At 54.0% G+C, this 15,140-nt stretch overlaps 1 protein-coding gene and 2 non-coding genes across 3 annotated transcripts; 1 reads left to right on the top strand and 2 right to left on the bottom strand.

The window, feature by feature from the left end:
- Positions 1 to 6,642: 6,642 nt before the first annotated feature.
- Positions 6,643 to 6,714, bottom strand: Trnaq-cug. Its single transcript has one exon. It is a non-coding gene; the product is annotated as a tRNA-Gln (tRNA).
- Positions 6,715 to 9,858: 3,144 nt separating this feature from the next.
- LOC34621732 (probable ubiquitin carboxyl-terminal hydrolase 4) lies at positions 9,859 to 11,262 on the top strand. Its single transcript, XM_026336375.1, has 3 exons — positions 9,859 to 10,563; positions 10,771 to 10,945; positions 11,174 to 11,262. Exons 1-3 carry the CDS (start codon positions 9,859 to 9,861, stop codon positions 11,260 to 11,262), a joined length of 969 nt encoding a protein of 322 aa, XP_026192160.1.
- Positions 11,263 to 14,377: 3,115 nt separating this feature from the next.
- Positions 14,378 to 14,449, bottom strand: Trnaw-cca. Its single transcript has one exon. It is a non-coding gene; the product is annotated as a tRNA-Trp (tRNA).
- Between the last annotated feature and the right edge of the window lie 691 nt (positions 14,450 to 15,140).

Raw genomic sequence — 15,140 nt, 5'->3', positions numbered from 1 at the left:
ATGTGTGTAAATGCTGGTGTGTTGTTTGTTGTAACAATTTGGCTCGACGGTGTGTCTGTCTATGTATGTGTGTAAATGCTGGTGTGTTGTTTGTTGTAACAATTTGGCTCGACGGTGTGTCTGTCTATGTATGTGTGTAAATGCTGGTGTGTTGTTTGTTGTAACAATTTGGCTCGACGGTGTGTCTGTCTAAGTAAGTATGTCTGTGTGTGTGTGTTGTTTGTTGTAATAATTTGGCTCGACGGTGTGTCTGTCTATGTATGTGTGTAAATGCTGGTGTGTTGTTTGTTGTAACAATTTGGCTCGACGGTGTGTCTGTCTAAGTAAGTATGTCTGTGTGTGTGTGTAAAAGTTGGGGTACTTGTCGCGGTGGTGGTACTATTCGAGGAGGGGCTGAGCAAATGTCGGGGTATAGTTGGTTTGTTCGTTCGCGTGGTTGCTTTTTTTTAGGATGGCGATCAAGAGTGGGTGCCGCCTCGCGTTTTTCTGCAAGAGTTGCTCTTGCAGTCTTTGAGGCCAGCTCAGCATCCGTCTGCGTCTCCCTTTGTGAGTTTATTTCGTGCTGATTTGAGGCCTTTTTTGTCTTTGGATCGCGAGAAGCGGCAGCTGCGAAACTTCCGCCTCAACGCCCCTCCAGCAACGCTGAACTGGGAAGACGAGGCAGCCGTGTTGCTGCAGCAGCAGCAGCAGCAGCTCTCGCCGGCTGCGCGTGCTCGCAGGAGGGCTTCCGTGGCAGGCATTCCTGCCAAAGGCAGTGGCGTGAGCGGCAGCAGCTCAGTGGGGTTGCGAGCAAGCAAGCGTTTGCGGCACAAGCGTGGATCTGACGGGGAAGACTCTCCTGGAAGTCTGCGGAGCAGCCATCTAGACGCATCAGCTGCCTCTGCATCAGCAAGTGGGCCCCCTGCATTCCCCGTCTCACCTGTTGGAGGGGCTTCTGCTCTCGGAGTTGCGCTGCAGCCGTCCTCTTCCAGCAGCGGCAGCAAGCAGTGCGTCGAAGGAGGCCCTCTCGAGGAGGGGGGGGGAGGGGCCCCCTTCAGCAGGGGCCTCTCCCCTCTCGCTGCTGCGGGAAGCTCTGCAGCAGGCACTTTGGCTGGAAGCTCCTCCCTAGGAGCAGGAGGAGGAGCAGCAGCGACACAAGCAGCAGCGACACAAGCAGCAGCAGCAGTGCCGGTGACAGCGGTGATGGTCGATGTGCCTCCCCGAGGGATTGTTCGGTATGACGCCCGTCAGCAAGCGTGGATTGGGGAGTGCATGCGGCCGAACGGAGTCTGGATACAGCGGTGCTTCCCCTGCAAGAAGGTTGGAAGGCGAAAGGCAGAGATGCAAGCCAGACGGTTCGCGGGCTTAGATGTTGCTGTGGCTGCTGCTGCTGCACCTGCAGCAGCTGCTGCTGCAGCAACGCCGAGGACTCGGCAGCAGCAGCAGCAGCTGCTGCTGCAGGTGCAGCAGCAGCAGCGGAAGCGGCGGACTGGCGTCTCCAGACACCGTCGGGGCAGCTACTCAGACAGCGACAGCAGCATGATCTCTCTGCTCTCGGATTCGTTGTCAGACGGGGGTGAGTCGGAGCGCAGCAGCAACAGCAGCCCACGCAGTCGGGGAGCCTCAAAGGCCAGCGGCGCAGCAGCAGCAGCAGCAGCAGCAGCAGCGCCAGCAGCAGCAGGAGCAGCAGCAGCAGCAGCAGCCGGCACGGGCCGACATCTCTCTGCTCTGCCGTATGGGGGGGGGGGGCCCCTGAGGGCCCCCCGTGTGGGCTTTCCCCCAGCACGCGGCCTGCTGGGTGTCGGGTTCCCCCCTGCGTCGGGCGCAGGGGGGGGCCCCCCGGGGGGCCCCTTCCCCAGGCCTGGGCTCCCTCTGAGCGATGAGGAGAGGCAAGCCATCTGTCTGGATGTGCTGCTTTCTCTCGCTCGCCACATGAGTGCTTGGAGGTATCGAGACGGGTGGGGGGGAGGCGCTTTCCACACGCACTTTGGCCGCCTCTCCAGTGGTGCTTTGAGCAAAGTCGAGATCGAGAGTTACTGGCAGCTGATGGGGCCCCTCTTGGGGGCCCTGGGGCTAACGCCGGTCCTCGGAGGGGCCCCCCTCATAGACGCGGCAGTGAAGACAGCCGTTCGAGAAAATCCACAGCTGATCGAGGAGGCCCTGAGGAAGCTGGACGCAGCTGCTGCCGCCGAGCAGCAGGAGCTGCAGCAGCCTCATGTGCAGCAGCAGCAGCAGCTGCAGCAACAGCAGCAGCTGCCTGACGGCGGCAATTCGAAGCCCTTAGTTGCAGAGCATGGGCCGCTAGATCCAGCAGCAGCAGCTGCAGCTGCAGCTGCAGCTGCTGCACCTTTGCCTTTCTGCGCTCCTGCAGAGCTGTCGGCTCCGCATGCAGCCGGTGTTGCTGTTGTTCCTTCCGCGACTTTGGACAGCAGCAGCAACAGCAGGGAGTGCATGCTGCATCAGGGGAGTGGGGGCCTTCTCATTGCCGATGGGCCCCCTACTGCGGCTCCTGATCAGCTGGTAAACACACCCTGCTGGCTGCCTGCAGAAGCAGTGTCGGATCCGGCAACAGAATCGCAAGCAGCTACAGCTACAGCAGCATCAGCTACAGCTACAGCAGCAGTAGCAGTGCAGCATGGCAGCACGGCACGCTCCACCACTGCAGAGGGTGCAGCCCTTCCCGCGGCAGCGGTGCGAAGTGAAGGTTTTTCTGAGGTAGCTGCAGAGGGAGACGAAGTGGGTCGTTCTCCACACGCAACATCACCCGAAGCCAGCTGGAATGGGGCCCCTCTAGAGGCGGCCGCAGTTGTACGGCCTCTTCCGGGGGGCCTCCCGCATGAATGCGATCCGCTCGAAAAAGACTCGGGAGGCCCTGAAGGGGGCCCCAGGGGGGCCCCCGAAGGAGCGCGGCCGTCTCTGGCCCCCTCGGCGGGCAGTGCTACCGACTAATAGCCTGTCGGTTCGCGTGTTGGTTTGTCCTACTCCATGAGGGGTGGCGGTGCGAAGAATGCGAGCTGTATACATAGGAAGTGCATGCCTTACGCGATTGAAAGCGGCGGAAAAAGGAGGCGATGGTGCTGCCTTCCTTCCGCCTTTTTTAATCTCTCTGCATGCATGGATGCCGCCTCAGCAGCCGTAGCAGCATCCACAACTCTGCGGCTGCATCGCCTAGGTATATCCGAGCTTCCTCCAGAATACATACCTATTCGCCTAGGCCTACAAATGCAGATAAATGCATGTCTACGTCCAAACGTTCAGCTCGTGCGCGCATTCATCCGGCGCCTCTTGGAATGTTTTTGGCATTTGCTCACACACACGCATTCGCCGTCGAGATACATGCATAGTGTACGTCACGACAGCTATTTTAGAGCTATTTAGCTACATGTAGTGGGATCTGGACCGTCTCTGTTCTCCGCTATTTCTGTGTTTTCTCTCGTGCCTCCCTCCCTGTATGGCGGTATTCTTATTATAGACCTCCTCCTCTTCCTCTTCCTTGCTGGTCTATCCACCTATTTTTCCATTCGGGCTCTTTCGGAAGAGGGGAAAAGAGGAAATACTCTCTTCTGTAAAGGCACAGGAGATACAGAGGGGGGGGCGGCGCTCGGGTATCCCAAGGACTGCGAAACACCTCTCTGCCTTCCGTTCCCTCTCGAATTGCTCTCCCCTCTGTTTCTTCTTGAATTATGCGCCCCTGTACTCCACTTTTCCCGTGTGAGGATTGTCTCGGTCCGGCGTTGAGTCCTCGACAGCGCTCCTAGCGAATAGCCAATTAGGTGGGGGCGTGTTGAGCTCGGGGGTTGCTGCCTCTAGCAGCTTAGAGGCTCCAGAGAGACGGGACATAGTGAGAGACAGCCGCGCACACACAAGGCGCACTGTATGCAGCATCGACTCGAAAAGGAGCCGACGGGGGGGATGGCGAAGCAGCTCGGTAACAGGGGACGTCGGCGGTGCTGGGCAAAGGATGAAAAAACGCAGATCACCAAGACTTTCACATGATAAAAGCCCTTATTTACGCTGTTACAATACAGAATTCACATTTTATTCTATATGATCGCGTTTTGTTGTACTGCTCTAACAGCCGCCCCCGGCTGACCCTCATGGCCATTCGCGGATACGTCCCCGCGGTGTCGTCTGCTCCTGTAACGGCCTCCTCGCATCCTTGCCAGCTTCAAAAAGAATTGCAAGCGTATGATTAAGCTGAATATATGTTTTTTCCAGTGGAAGGTTCCCGGGTGTATCTCTGAAGGAGGAAGAGCGCGGGAGGGGGCCCCGTGTTCCTGACCCTTGTACCTCCTCTCCCTTCGTCAGCGTGCTTGAAGCAGTTCATTCTATGTGTTTTCGACAAGGAAACCTTCCTCGCCTCACCGCTGCCCTTCCCGGCTCGTAGGCCTTCGCACTTTCTTGCCGTTGCCGGCTCCTGCACGCCAGCACCCCCTACGCGCTGAAACCAGTGCGTTACCGCCGTGGCTCCTCTCATGTCGATCCGTTCCTTTGGCGACTCGTCGGACAGTCCCTTAGTTTGGGGGGCCCTTCTGCTACTCCTTCGCCGCCTCGAGGGGCCCCCTCCGTCTGTCCGCTCCCGTTTCAGCCACAGAGGAGCGAGCTCCCCAACTTTCTCCCCCTGTGGAGGCAACCCTTTCTTAGCTGTCTCTATACCCGCGCGCTCCAATGTCGTATACGGGGTTCGTGCGTGCGGGAGCCTCCCCCTTGGGGGCCCTCCGTGAGGTGAACCGTTGGGGACGTCGCACTGGCGTCCATCGAGTTGCCCTGCTGTCTCAGTATTACGAGAAGCCGACAACGCGAAGGAATCGTATTGCAGAGGAGAGAGCCTATGCGGCGAAGCGCTCCTATCTCAAGTATGCAGCAGAAATGATCAAGTACTCCATCAACAAGTAAGAGACTCCGCTCAAACTGCAGACTCCCTGGCCCCTTGTATCTCATCCCTTCGCCTTCTTCCCGTTCGTTTACAGGTCCCCCCGTGAATCCACGCACGCGAGCTGTGCAAGAATATAGCCTCCTCCCCCTCCCCCCTCCCCATTCTCCAGGCCGCTGCATCTAATGCAAAGATGCTTCCGCTTGTGGCTGCACACCTACTACAATTGCATCGCAGCCATCTGCTCCTGCCTTGCCCCTCGGACGCGCTTGACGAACAACGCCTCCCTTCGCTGGCACCGAAGCCCTTCCTCTCTGCCGAAGAGTCTATCCAGAGACTGCAGGAAGTGGACGCTCAGCTGAGAGACACGGAAGCTACAATCAAGCTGATGGATACGCACAGCCCCCTTACTGCTGCCGAGGTAAAACGCATGCACGGACCTTTCAGAGTGCCATGCGGAGGCCTGAAGGAAGGCCAGTAGAGCACTCAGGTTGTCTCTTGGGCACTTGTGTGCATTCAAGGTGCTGAAGACAGCCTCCATGCCGCCTTTTTCTCTTTCTTTCACTTTCTCTGTCTCTCTCTTTCACTCTCTATTTTGCTCTGCTTCTTTCTTTCTGTTTTTCACTCTCTTTTTCTCGCTCCCTCTCTGTCTCTGGGGTCTCCTCTCACTGCCAGAGTGTATGCGGCTGTCTTGTTGCAGAGGAGCACGTCTTCGTCACGTTTTGTGTCGGCGTCTCGTGTGCTCTCTGAGGTTCATCACGCTGTGGGCTCAGTTCCTTCACTGGCCTCTCTGAAAAGGAGGTTGCAAACCAGGGGGTGGATCCCTGGAGAGGTAAACGCCCTTTGGATACAGCTCAGAGTGTATACCGACTTGGTTCTAGAGAGGCAGCGCTTGAGAGATAGTATTGCTGCTGCTGAAGGAAGAGCAGCAAAATGGAGTCAGGGCTATTCGGAAGCAGAGACTGCGAAGATTGCCCAATTCGCGCGACGAGACACAAAGTGACGCACAGTGGCGGACGCTCACTGAGGTCTGCCGAATCGGCTCGATAAAAGGGAGGCGGGAGGGAATGGAGGGGGAAGGGGGGACGGTGCTTTCGACTGCGCAAACAAGGGCGTAGCAAGTTTCCCCGACAGGCAGGGTACGCTCTGCCTCCCGTGTAAGAATGGTGGGCCCTCTGCAAGAGGGAAGAGAGCATCCCTCTCTTTCTTGTGCTTGCGTATCGGCCATGAAAGAGTCATTGGAAGGTGCTAAGGTGCTAAATGTTCCTGCACCGTCGTCGACCCTTCCGTTTTGGACAGAACGGCGGAGAGACACCCCTCGAGCCAGATGATGTGCAGCATTTAGAACCGCGAGGGGAGGCGGGGGCGCAGAGAGTTACTGACTTAGCTCCCTTTTATCTAGGGTAGAAACAATGCCCTCGAGGGAAAGGGGTGGCAGGAGAGGGGCCATGAGAGGCAAGCCATAGCTGGGCTTCTTCGTGTGCGTTGCAGTTCCGCTAGTATAGACCATTACAGAGACTACGGGGAAGTGAAAAAGAAATAGATACAACACACTCCGGATTGTCTACTAATTCCCAAATGTACTCGCTTTGGTGCAATAATGAGAAGAGCGACCGCGCTGCGTGTTGAGCTGCACAGACTCACCTACGCTTGCGCCGCGTTCTAGGCGGGAAAACGGCGACGAAAGCCTGCCTTGCGACATTTGAGTAGGAATCGACGTAGCATTAAGCGGGCTGAGCAGCAATGTACAGGTGGACTGAGAACCAACGTTAGCTGTGACAAAAAGCTAAAGGTCCTACTGGGACTTGAACCCAGGTCGGCGGATTCAGAGTCCGCAGTGCTAACCGCTACACCATAGAACCGCACGATTGCACAGAAACGCCTGCCCCAGTTGCTTATGTTGTTTAAATTAAAAAGAAATAGCTCCAGCAATTATGCACTGAGAAATCCTCTTCACGTAGGAGCGAATCCTTCTTACGAAGAAGGCTTCACTAGCTCCCTCCTCCTTGCATTTGAGAAACCAGCATCTTCTGTCTCTAGAGAAGCTTCTGCTTTTTGACGCTCCACAGTAATTTAAAAGACCCCAGAGGCTTACAGTGCTGCTACTTCACCCTTCAGAACAGTTAGAGCGGCTTCGGTTGTGGTGGAAGTCGAGGAATGGTAAAGCCTGTGGCGTTTCATAACGATTCGTGATATATTCAGCCAGCCAGTACAAAGGCGAGCTGCCTGGCTCGTCCTTCCAGCAACACAGTTGCGTTTGCTGGCTTGATGCTCTCTGGGTAGGCTCTTTCACAGCCGTAGCGCTCTACCCACCGTCTCATCATACACCAAGACCTTCATCGATTAGACCCGCAGGTAGGAAAACCACCTGGGAGTACAATCGGGAGAGTACTAGGAACCATGGCACGCTTCCTGCGGGACAAAAATGCCTCTAAGCGTTTGTCAACTGAGAAGAAAAAACAAAAGATTCCGCGGGCATATCCCTCATCCTTGATGCAGCAGGGCAGCTCTCGTACGCGAAGGATGGATTCCCGAAGCAAAGTGGTATGCAAGCGACGATGAAGACACGCCCTATACGCGGGTGAGCTCACCCATAAAGCTACCAACTACTATTTTAAAGTTGCAGCCGCAATGTTCCCTGTATAGTGGAAGGGCCTTCACGTCGTGTGGTGACACAGAAAGTCATTTGGCAGCAAGAATAGAGGTGTTTCGCTGTTGCACGACATGCATTTCTCCCGGTCAGGGGGCCTACATGCTGCAGTTCACGATGCTGAGCGATTTAGTACAGCACCTACTACTCTCTCCGTAGGGAAACACGACCCCCAACTCAATTCCAACTAAAAGTTTCCAATCTTCTTCCAAGGAGCACCTTGCTTGGTGCTCTCAGAGTTCTGATATGTGGGGGTCATGTAGGGTGCGCGCCCCTGCACCCTCTGAGCGCTCCGCTAATTCAGACGTAGTTGTACATTGCAACTAGCTCACATGCCTACAAAACTGTGTCTTGTTGTATAGAGCTCACATGTCCCTGCACTTACAAGAATACAAAGAACCAAGCCTCACTATCAGCCCTCTAGTAATTCTCAGTTAGGCATACCTAGGGTAGTCGAGCCCGCTACAAACGTATTCCTCTGAACAGCTCTTATTGTCGCGAAAACCAGCAGCCCACTGCGAGGTGGAAGAGCATGTCACCAAGGTGTATTCAGGTATGAGGCGAGCGTCTGGCGCCAGTTATACAGAAGAGATATTCTGCCTGAACCCCAGGCGAAACATTACCAAAAGTTGCATGGGCGTGGGGGCAGGGCCGAAAATGTGTAACACGGGTCCTTTCTAGGAAGTGCGTCTTCCAGATCGGAAACATGCATGAAAGCGCGTCAGAATAAAATAACAGAAAACGCTAGTAAAAAAACTCTGTGCGCTGTGGAACAATTAACTGCATAAGCTGCTTTTGCTGGCTGTGGTGAGACGCGCTACACGAGGAGCCCCTTCAGCATTAATGAGTACTGTTTTGCAATAGACTGAATCTAGGGCTTGACGTTCCTAGTTCTCGGCTTCAGAGTAGTACTAGTCATACAACCGTTGTATACTGAGAGGGCAGTACTCCACGGTGCATTTTGTGACTCTGTTCGCATGCTGGGACAACCTGTGGTGAAGGTGAATCAAGGGTACCTTTTTTCCTAGGCTCTGACGTGGTTTGGGGAATATGGCGTCGTTTAAAAGGTAACAGCAGTAGTGCTGGAACGATCTCCCTGAGCACACGATCCTTCACTGATAGCAGGTAACACTCTACCCTCCAAAAAAGTGTGCCACTATTTTTTAAGAGGCTAAGCTTTTGGGACATGGAAGCGATGGCTGGTCTGCAGATTCTACGGGAAAACCGAGGAAGTCCGTTTTGGGGGTTTTCAGCGAATTCGGTTTCCGTGGAGACAACACGGAAAAGAGAAGTGCAAACGAAGGTGGGAAGCATGAGAGTAGGAGTCCTCCACTTAAAAAGGAGAGCAGTCTGGCAAGACCTCTGGAGGGCAGGAGTATTTGTAAGTCACATTGTTTTTGCCAATCCAGACAGTCCGGCTGACCAGTTCAGCAGGAATTTGGCGGGCATTGGCGCTCTTGTGGTAAATTGAGGAAATGCAGCTGCAGCCAAAGAATTATTTTAAAGCAAATTCTTATTTTAGCCTTTCGCTAAAGCATTCGCTGCATAATGCATAGAGCATGCGCAAATCTGCGTTACAGCACTCCGCGGGAGGGGCCAAGTTAGTACCCAGAAAAAGAGCAAAACTTGAAGACCTGTAGCCACTCATGGCATCAAGGATAGCTGACGCTCTCAAAGCTGACATTTTTTCACGGAAAAAATAATACCAGAAGCTCTAGCCCTAGACATTGACTCCCACGGATCGGGCCATGTCGCTGCACTGGCGTGCCAGCTGTGCATGTAGGACCTCGGTGACTGCTGCATGACCTGAAAAGAATGAAATGTCCACCCACTTCTCTGTCCTTCTTTAAAATCTACATGAACACCATACTCGGAAGGAATTGTCCACTTTGCCTGTCGTTCATATGAGCTGAATGCCTCGGTTTTCTCTGCGGTCACATCGCGGGCACTACCATGCGGCTGCTAAAGACGCACTTGATTCGGGCACATCTTTCCATGTTTAGACACGAATGCTTAAAAAGCGCTTTTTTCATTTGGAAGCCAAGGCGCCTGCGTGTCAGTTTTGCCGTATGTTATCTCCCGAGACTACCGCAGCGTTTTTCAGCCTTTTGAATCATTGAAATGAACCGGAGCCACCTTGGAGAGGTCTTGTGGATTTCTGACGCGACGTAGTCCCAGAAAGGGATTCTGACATTACATGCGTTTTGAGTTTTAGCATTGAAAACACCCAGAACAGACGAGTACTGGGAATTTTCTTTTCCATTCCAGGAGGGCCTGCTGTGCCCGGCGCAAACGCAGGCGAACTGCAGACCAGTTAAAGCGCCCTTTCCTGCATTGCAGAGCAGATGCTTGAAAGATGTCGGCAATCAGTGTCTTCCAGAGAAAGGAAGAAAGTGTCACGACGTATACCTCGTCCTCGCTGCCAGAGAGGGGGGCTGTGGGCCTAGTGAACATTGGCAACACGTGTTACTGCAATGCAGTGATGCAGGTATTGTTTTCAGCTAAGGCCTTTTGTCTTTGGTTTCTTCAAGGAGATATTCGGCGGCTCGCTTCTAACCCCAGATCACGCTTCCATGGCCGTCTTTGCCATGCCTGGGTGAAAGTGTTACAAGAAGTGTATGAGCAGCCGTTAAAGCCCAAGAACCCACAGCCGTTGAACTGCAAAGCTCTTTTAAATGTTATGCGTTCCGAGCATCCCGTCTTTTCAATCAATAAACAGTGTGACAGCCATGAGTTTTTACGCGCTTTCCTCGACGGTATTTCTGCCGACTGCAACAGAGTCATCAAGCCCCGAAAGCGCGTGGAATTAGATGACAGACAGGGGGAGAGCATGAGAAGCTGCAGCGAAAGATTTTGGCAAGCTGCGCTGAGAGATGAACAGTCAGTTGTTACAGATATGTTCGGCGGCCAGCATGCCACAAAGATCACATGCTTAAGATGCAGCAATGTCAGATACAGATTCGACAGCTTCCTCGATATGCCGGTGGAATTCAGTAGCCAGGAGGACTCTACCAGGGAAAGCCTTGAAGATATGATTGAAAATTGCTATGTTAGACGCTTTGTAAGCCGGAAGTGCATGCGCCTGCCCTTTTCCTGCCAGAATGACCACATACCCCCTTAGCCGCTTGGCTAACCTGCCTCTCAGCACCATCTCCTCTGCTGCAGCGCCTTAAAGGCAAACCAGCAAGCCCCTTGTTCTGCTGCATTTTGCAGTGTCATTCTTGCATCCCTCTCTTGCATTTTATTGCGCTTCCTCGTGTATCCTCAGGAGTACAAGGAGCTGGACTGTGGCATTTGCGCTGCGCGGTGCCGGTCAGAAGTCCGTCACATGCTGTACCGCCTTCCATCTGAATACCTCCTGATTCATGTAAAACGCTTTCGCTGGCTCAAAGGCATAAAGTTTGAGACAAGGATGAACAACAAAATCGTTCTCCCACGGTCAGGTACTCTTGACATGGAGCTCTACTGCCCCTTTTCCGGTACGCCAGGCCCGTTGATTCTCGAAGCATGCTGGTTGTTGTTTCATATCCTAGAAAGTAATTTTCCCCTTCTGATGCTTCATTCTTATTTGGTGTGTGCTCGTCGCATCCTGCTTCGGGGTGCTTTATGCTCCGTGGAGCCCTTCTTCGACTACATGGGCATATGAAAGCCTGCTTACACGTGTGCGACAGACGATCCCTCAACTGCAAATGCAAAATTTATTTTGGAGGGAATAGTGTGCCAGAAAGGAAGCTCTGAATCTGGCCATTACACTTCGTGAGACGCTTTGTTTCCGCTGCCGCTTCTGCCACATTTCTCCCTTCCCTTTCAGTCCTCGTTCCCACGGCCGTCCGTCGCAGTCACCTGCGCTTTGAGGGGAAGTGTTTGTGTTGCGGTTGCACTTGTTTGATGCCTTAGAGCCGCGGTTGTGGGGAGTCAGTGGCTGTACTTCAATGACGCCCACGTGCAAACCTTGCGCCAGCCCCCCGATGAAGGGACGATTTATTTGCTGCTGTACAGAAGAGCTCAGGCGTACTGTGGGTCCACACATGTGTGCCTATACACTTGAATAGGGCTTGACGTTTATCCCTTCGGGACTTTGACCTCCTTCAGTGTCTCGCGTTTCGCATTTTCCCTCCTCCTCCCCCTTTTGAGGCTGTTTGTGCCGTCCCCCATCCCCTGTGCTGCTTGTTGCTGCCGTTTTCTCATTGCGGCTGCCGTTGCAGTTCCTCCGTCATCTGCCCCCCGAGGCTTCTTCACCTTTGCGCGGAACGGCCAAGCTCAGTGGAATCCCACACTGTCAGCTTTCAAGCGCGAGACGATGAACAGTCATTCTCTAGAGGCCTGGGCAGCTCTCGTAGGCTCTGCGATGAGTGCAAGTGAAGCAGAGGGGGCGTTGATGAAGGGGCCAAGAAAGTTGAACGTTTCAGAGGCCTGTTCCGTGTCCTACGGCACTCAAAGACACCCTTCTGCCCTTTTTAGCTCGGAATGGACGCCCCTGTCGAATAATTTGAACAGCGTGATGCAGGAAGAGGGCAAAGAGAGAGCCTGGAGCGATCCCGCGTCATCGCACGTGCTGCATACAAGCGCACAGAAAGATGTTTCGTCGAGCCACTCTGCCGTATTTGAAGGGCGCAGCAGCACCCAGTGTGGTGCTGCAGCAACTGGCAGTCGGGGTCCTCCCAAAATTCCCTGCAGCAGCGTCGAGCGTTCTGATCGCCACGGGAGCACCTGCGCCTTCTGGCCGAAAACGGCTTCCTCGTCAGCCAAGACGGCCTTTCTTGAGGACGCGACGGCAGCGGAAGTCTCTTCTGATTTGCTCCGCCTTCGCATCCAGGAGCTGCCAGAGCACCCGCAGGACCGACTCTCCGCCCCCTTGTTAGGCCCTGTCCCCCCCAAGGGAGCCTCCTCGCACACGTCGTGGGAAGAGACGCTTTTTCGCGCGCCTCAGCCTCGAGCGCCCGACGACGAGCGGCAGCGGCAGGCGTTCGAAAAGACGCTTCCTTCGCTGGACCCCTCCTGGAAGGGGGGCGACTGTCTCGCCGAGCAGGGGGTGGAAGTCTACTCAATTCCATGCTTTACCCGCGCATACCGCTCCCCACCCTGTCCTGCTGAAGTCTCGGAAAAGCTCCCAAACTGGGAGCTCCAGAAACACGAATCTCCGGAGAAAGGGGTCCAGAGGGAATCCTCGCGCTTCGAAACACGAGCACACCGTCACTCAGGCTCAGCTCAGGTCGCGACATCTCGCCTTGTGTCTGCCCCCTTCCCCATTAGTCCCATGCCTGCAAGAAGGCCGGTGCGGACTAAGGTTGCACGAACAGACGAAGCAGCAGTAGCGGCTCTTCTGGAGGAGGATTCCTGGGGGCAGGAAAGGAATTGCAACAGTATGGGCGGACGGGAACACCACAGCGGGTAGTGGCGCGCGAGCAAGTGCACGCTTACCTCCCGCAGGGGCGACGGTTGAAACGGAAACATCACCTTCCTGCCTGAACGGAGGGAGAGAGCTGGGGGGAGGGGCGGTCCAGAAAGAGACACAAAGGGCAGCTGACTCATCGTCGTGTACTCAGACCAACCCGCAGGTGAGTGGACGGCTGTACTTCTTGCAACAACGGCCAAGACAACGCGTGAAGCATCTTCACATTGCTCTGCCTTCGATATCTAGCAGCATTCCTGTTTATGGGCTCCCTGCTGCCCCTTAAGGTCCATTTCAATGAGTGTGAATATGTTTCTACCTTCTTTGCTGGCTAGATCGAATGCCTCTGGAGTGAATACATGAGAGCGATTCCACCAAGCTACTAGTGCAGTAGCTTGATGGACGCCCCGGTGTGTCAGCTGTCGATTCATGGGGGGACAGTGTTTTAAGGGGTCCGGTGGGTGGCTCCCCTGGGAATCCTTCAGAGAGGACGCCTATCAGTGAGAGGCCCCTTTTCTCCCTTTGGCTTCAAGTGCTTTCCCCATTCGGGAAGGAAAGCTCTCCGGATCTCGATGAAGCCAGTTTGCTTCTACATTTCAGGGAGAGGCGCCAGTAACTGACACTGCGCAGGCGTCTCAGGGACGACCTGTTTCCTGTACACTTCAAATGTATGTGCAAGCAGTGGAGTGACTACACCGCTTCGCTCGGTGCCCAGGAATTCCCCCTTTGTTTCTGCTTGCATTGTGTATGTATTCACTATATACAACGCGCTGATACATTGAAGCTAGATGAATTGATACCTCCACGGTGTCTGCACGGTCCACGTATACTTCCACGCCCTGGCCTCACACGATACATCACGCCGTCAGTCCCGTACAAGCACCCCTCCGCACGCCGTTTGGTGTGAGCATATAGCTTAGGGGCCATCTGTGCATTAGGGATGGCTCAAGGGTTTTGCAAGCGAACCCAAAACACGTGTTTGCTGAGTAGAAATAGATTCGGCACAAGATCTGGACAGGCAGGACAGGATGACGTTAACGCAAATCGATGCTACATCCTTGTTGAGTAATAGCGTGTATTAACAAAGAGTGGCCCCTGAACTACCACATGGCCTCATTGATGATTGTGTGGGTGTGCGAAGTCAGATGCCCACAATGGCCAGCGCTATGTTTAAGGATCATCATGAGCTGCGCAATAATGCGTGTCTCCCCCAATAGAAAGCCCAACAAACAAGGAACAGATAGCCTCTCACTTGAGTGTTTTCTCCGTTAGTGCCATCCGTCGATCAGATCCACATACTCTGATCGGAAGGGCCCTGACACGAAGTCGGAGCCAGTTGAGCTCCCACCCCCCTTCTATAGCCAAGGTTCGAACTGGATGAATTTTTTCATGTCTTCTATCCTCCAAGCCTACTACTTAACATTGTTTGGCCAAAAATGAACCATGGAATAAATACAAAATGGGAATTACAATTAAGAAGGAGTGAGCCCAGAGCGACTCGAACGCCCAGCCTTCTGATCTGGAGTCAGACGCGCTACCATTGCGCCATAGGCCCTGGAAGTACGCGCGGGTTCTTATCTTCATGGCCGAAATTCTTCAGCAAACATGCCCAGTACAACACCACTATTGGGCATGAAATGTGATGCAGTGTAATTGATTGACTCGCTAGGGTGAAAAAAATGCTCTTTTGCATGCAGGATTTCGGGTGACCACTCACGTTTAGTCGAGTGTCAGTCCAAAATGCCAACTCTCGGGTAGTGACATACTCAGGAAAACATTTTTCTACGCTTTCCTTGCCTCTTGAGATCCTTCTACAAAAGCCTCTAGAACTCCTAAAATTGACTTTCAAGTAAAATGTCGCCTATGACGGGGTAGAGCTGTAGAAAATGTTGCGTACTGCCGATTCCTCCAAATTTCTGCTTCTTGCCTGTTTTCGCATCAGCACCGGTTTGTACATGTTTCTTAGCTGTATGATAGCTCTTTTTTCTTCGGTCATGGACTAAGGCATAGGGAACCAGGCATTCTTACACAGAGCACGGGGGATCTAGTCTCCCCGTGTTTTCCTAATCAAGGATTATCTTGGTCACGAATCGTCCCCGAGGAAGACTTCGGTACTAGAAGCGTGTCAGTCCTCTCCTCTGTGACGCGTCTGCTCTAGCTTGGATCGTTGTTCGGAGTCATAGGTGAAGCGTTTACGTGAGGGCTTTAGCTGCGGGAAACAGTGAGGAGTGTGTGGAGGGATCGAC

Source organism: Cyclospora cayetanensis, unplaced genomic scaffold (genome assembly GCF_002999335.1).
Source record: "Cyclospora cayetanensis isolate NF1_C8 unplaced genomic scaffold, CcayRef3 CcayRef3_contig_123, whole genome shotgun sequence".
NCBI classification, from domain to species: domain Eukaryota; phylum Apicomplexa; class Conoidasida; order Eucoccidiorida; family Eimeriidae; genus Cyclospora; species Cyclospora cayetanensis.
This window is presented reverse-complemented; position numbering and strand designations above follow the sequence as displayed.

Bases quoted from the DNA above. Each gene is read 5' to 3' on its own strand.
- LOC34621732 (XM_026336375.1), top strand. From the start codon at position 9,859: ATGTCGGCAATCAGTGTCTTCCAGAGAAAGGAAGAAAGTGTCACGACG. The intron at 10,564-10,770 runs GTAAGCCGGAAG...GTGTATCCTCAG, and splicing joins ATTGCTATGTTAGACGCTTT to GAGTACAAGGAGCTGGACTG. The intron at 10,946-11,173 runs GTACTCTTGACA...CGTGTGCGACAG, and splicing joins AATCGTTCTCCCACGGTCAG to ACGATCCCTCAACTGCAAAT.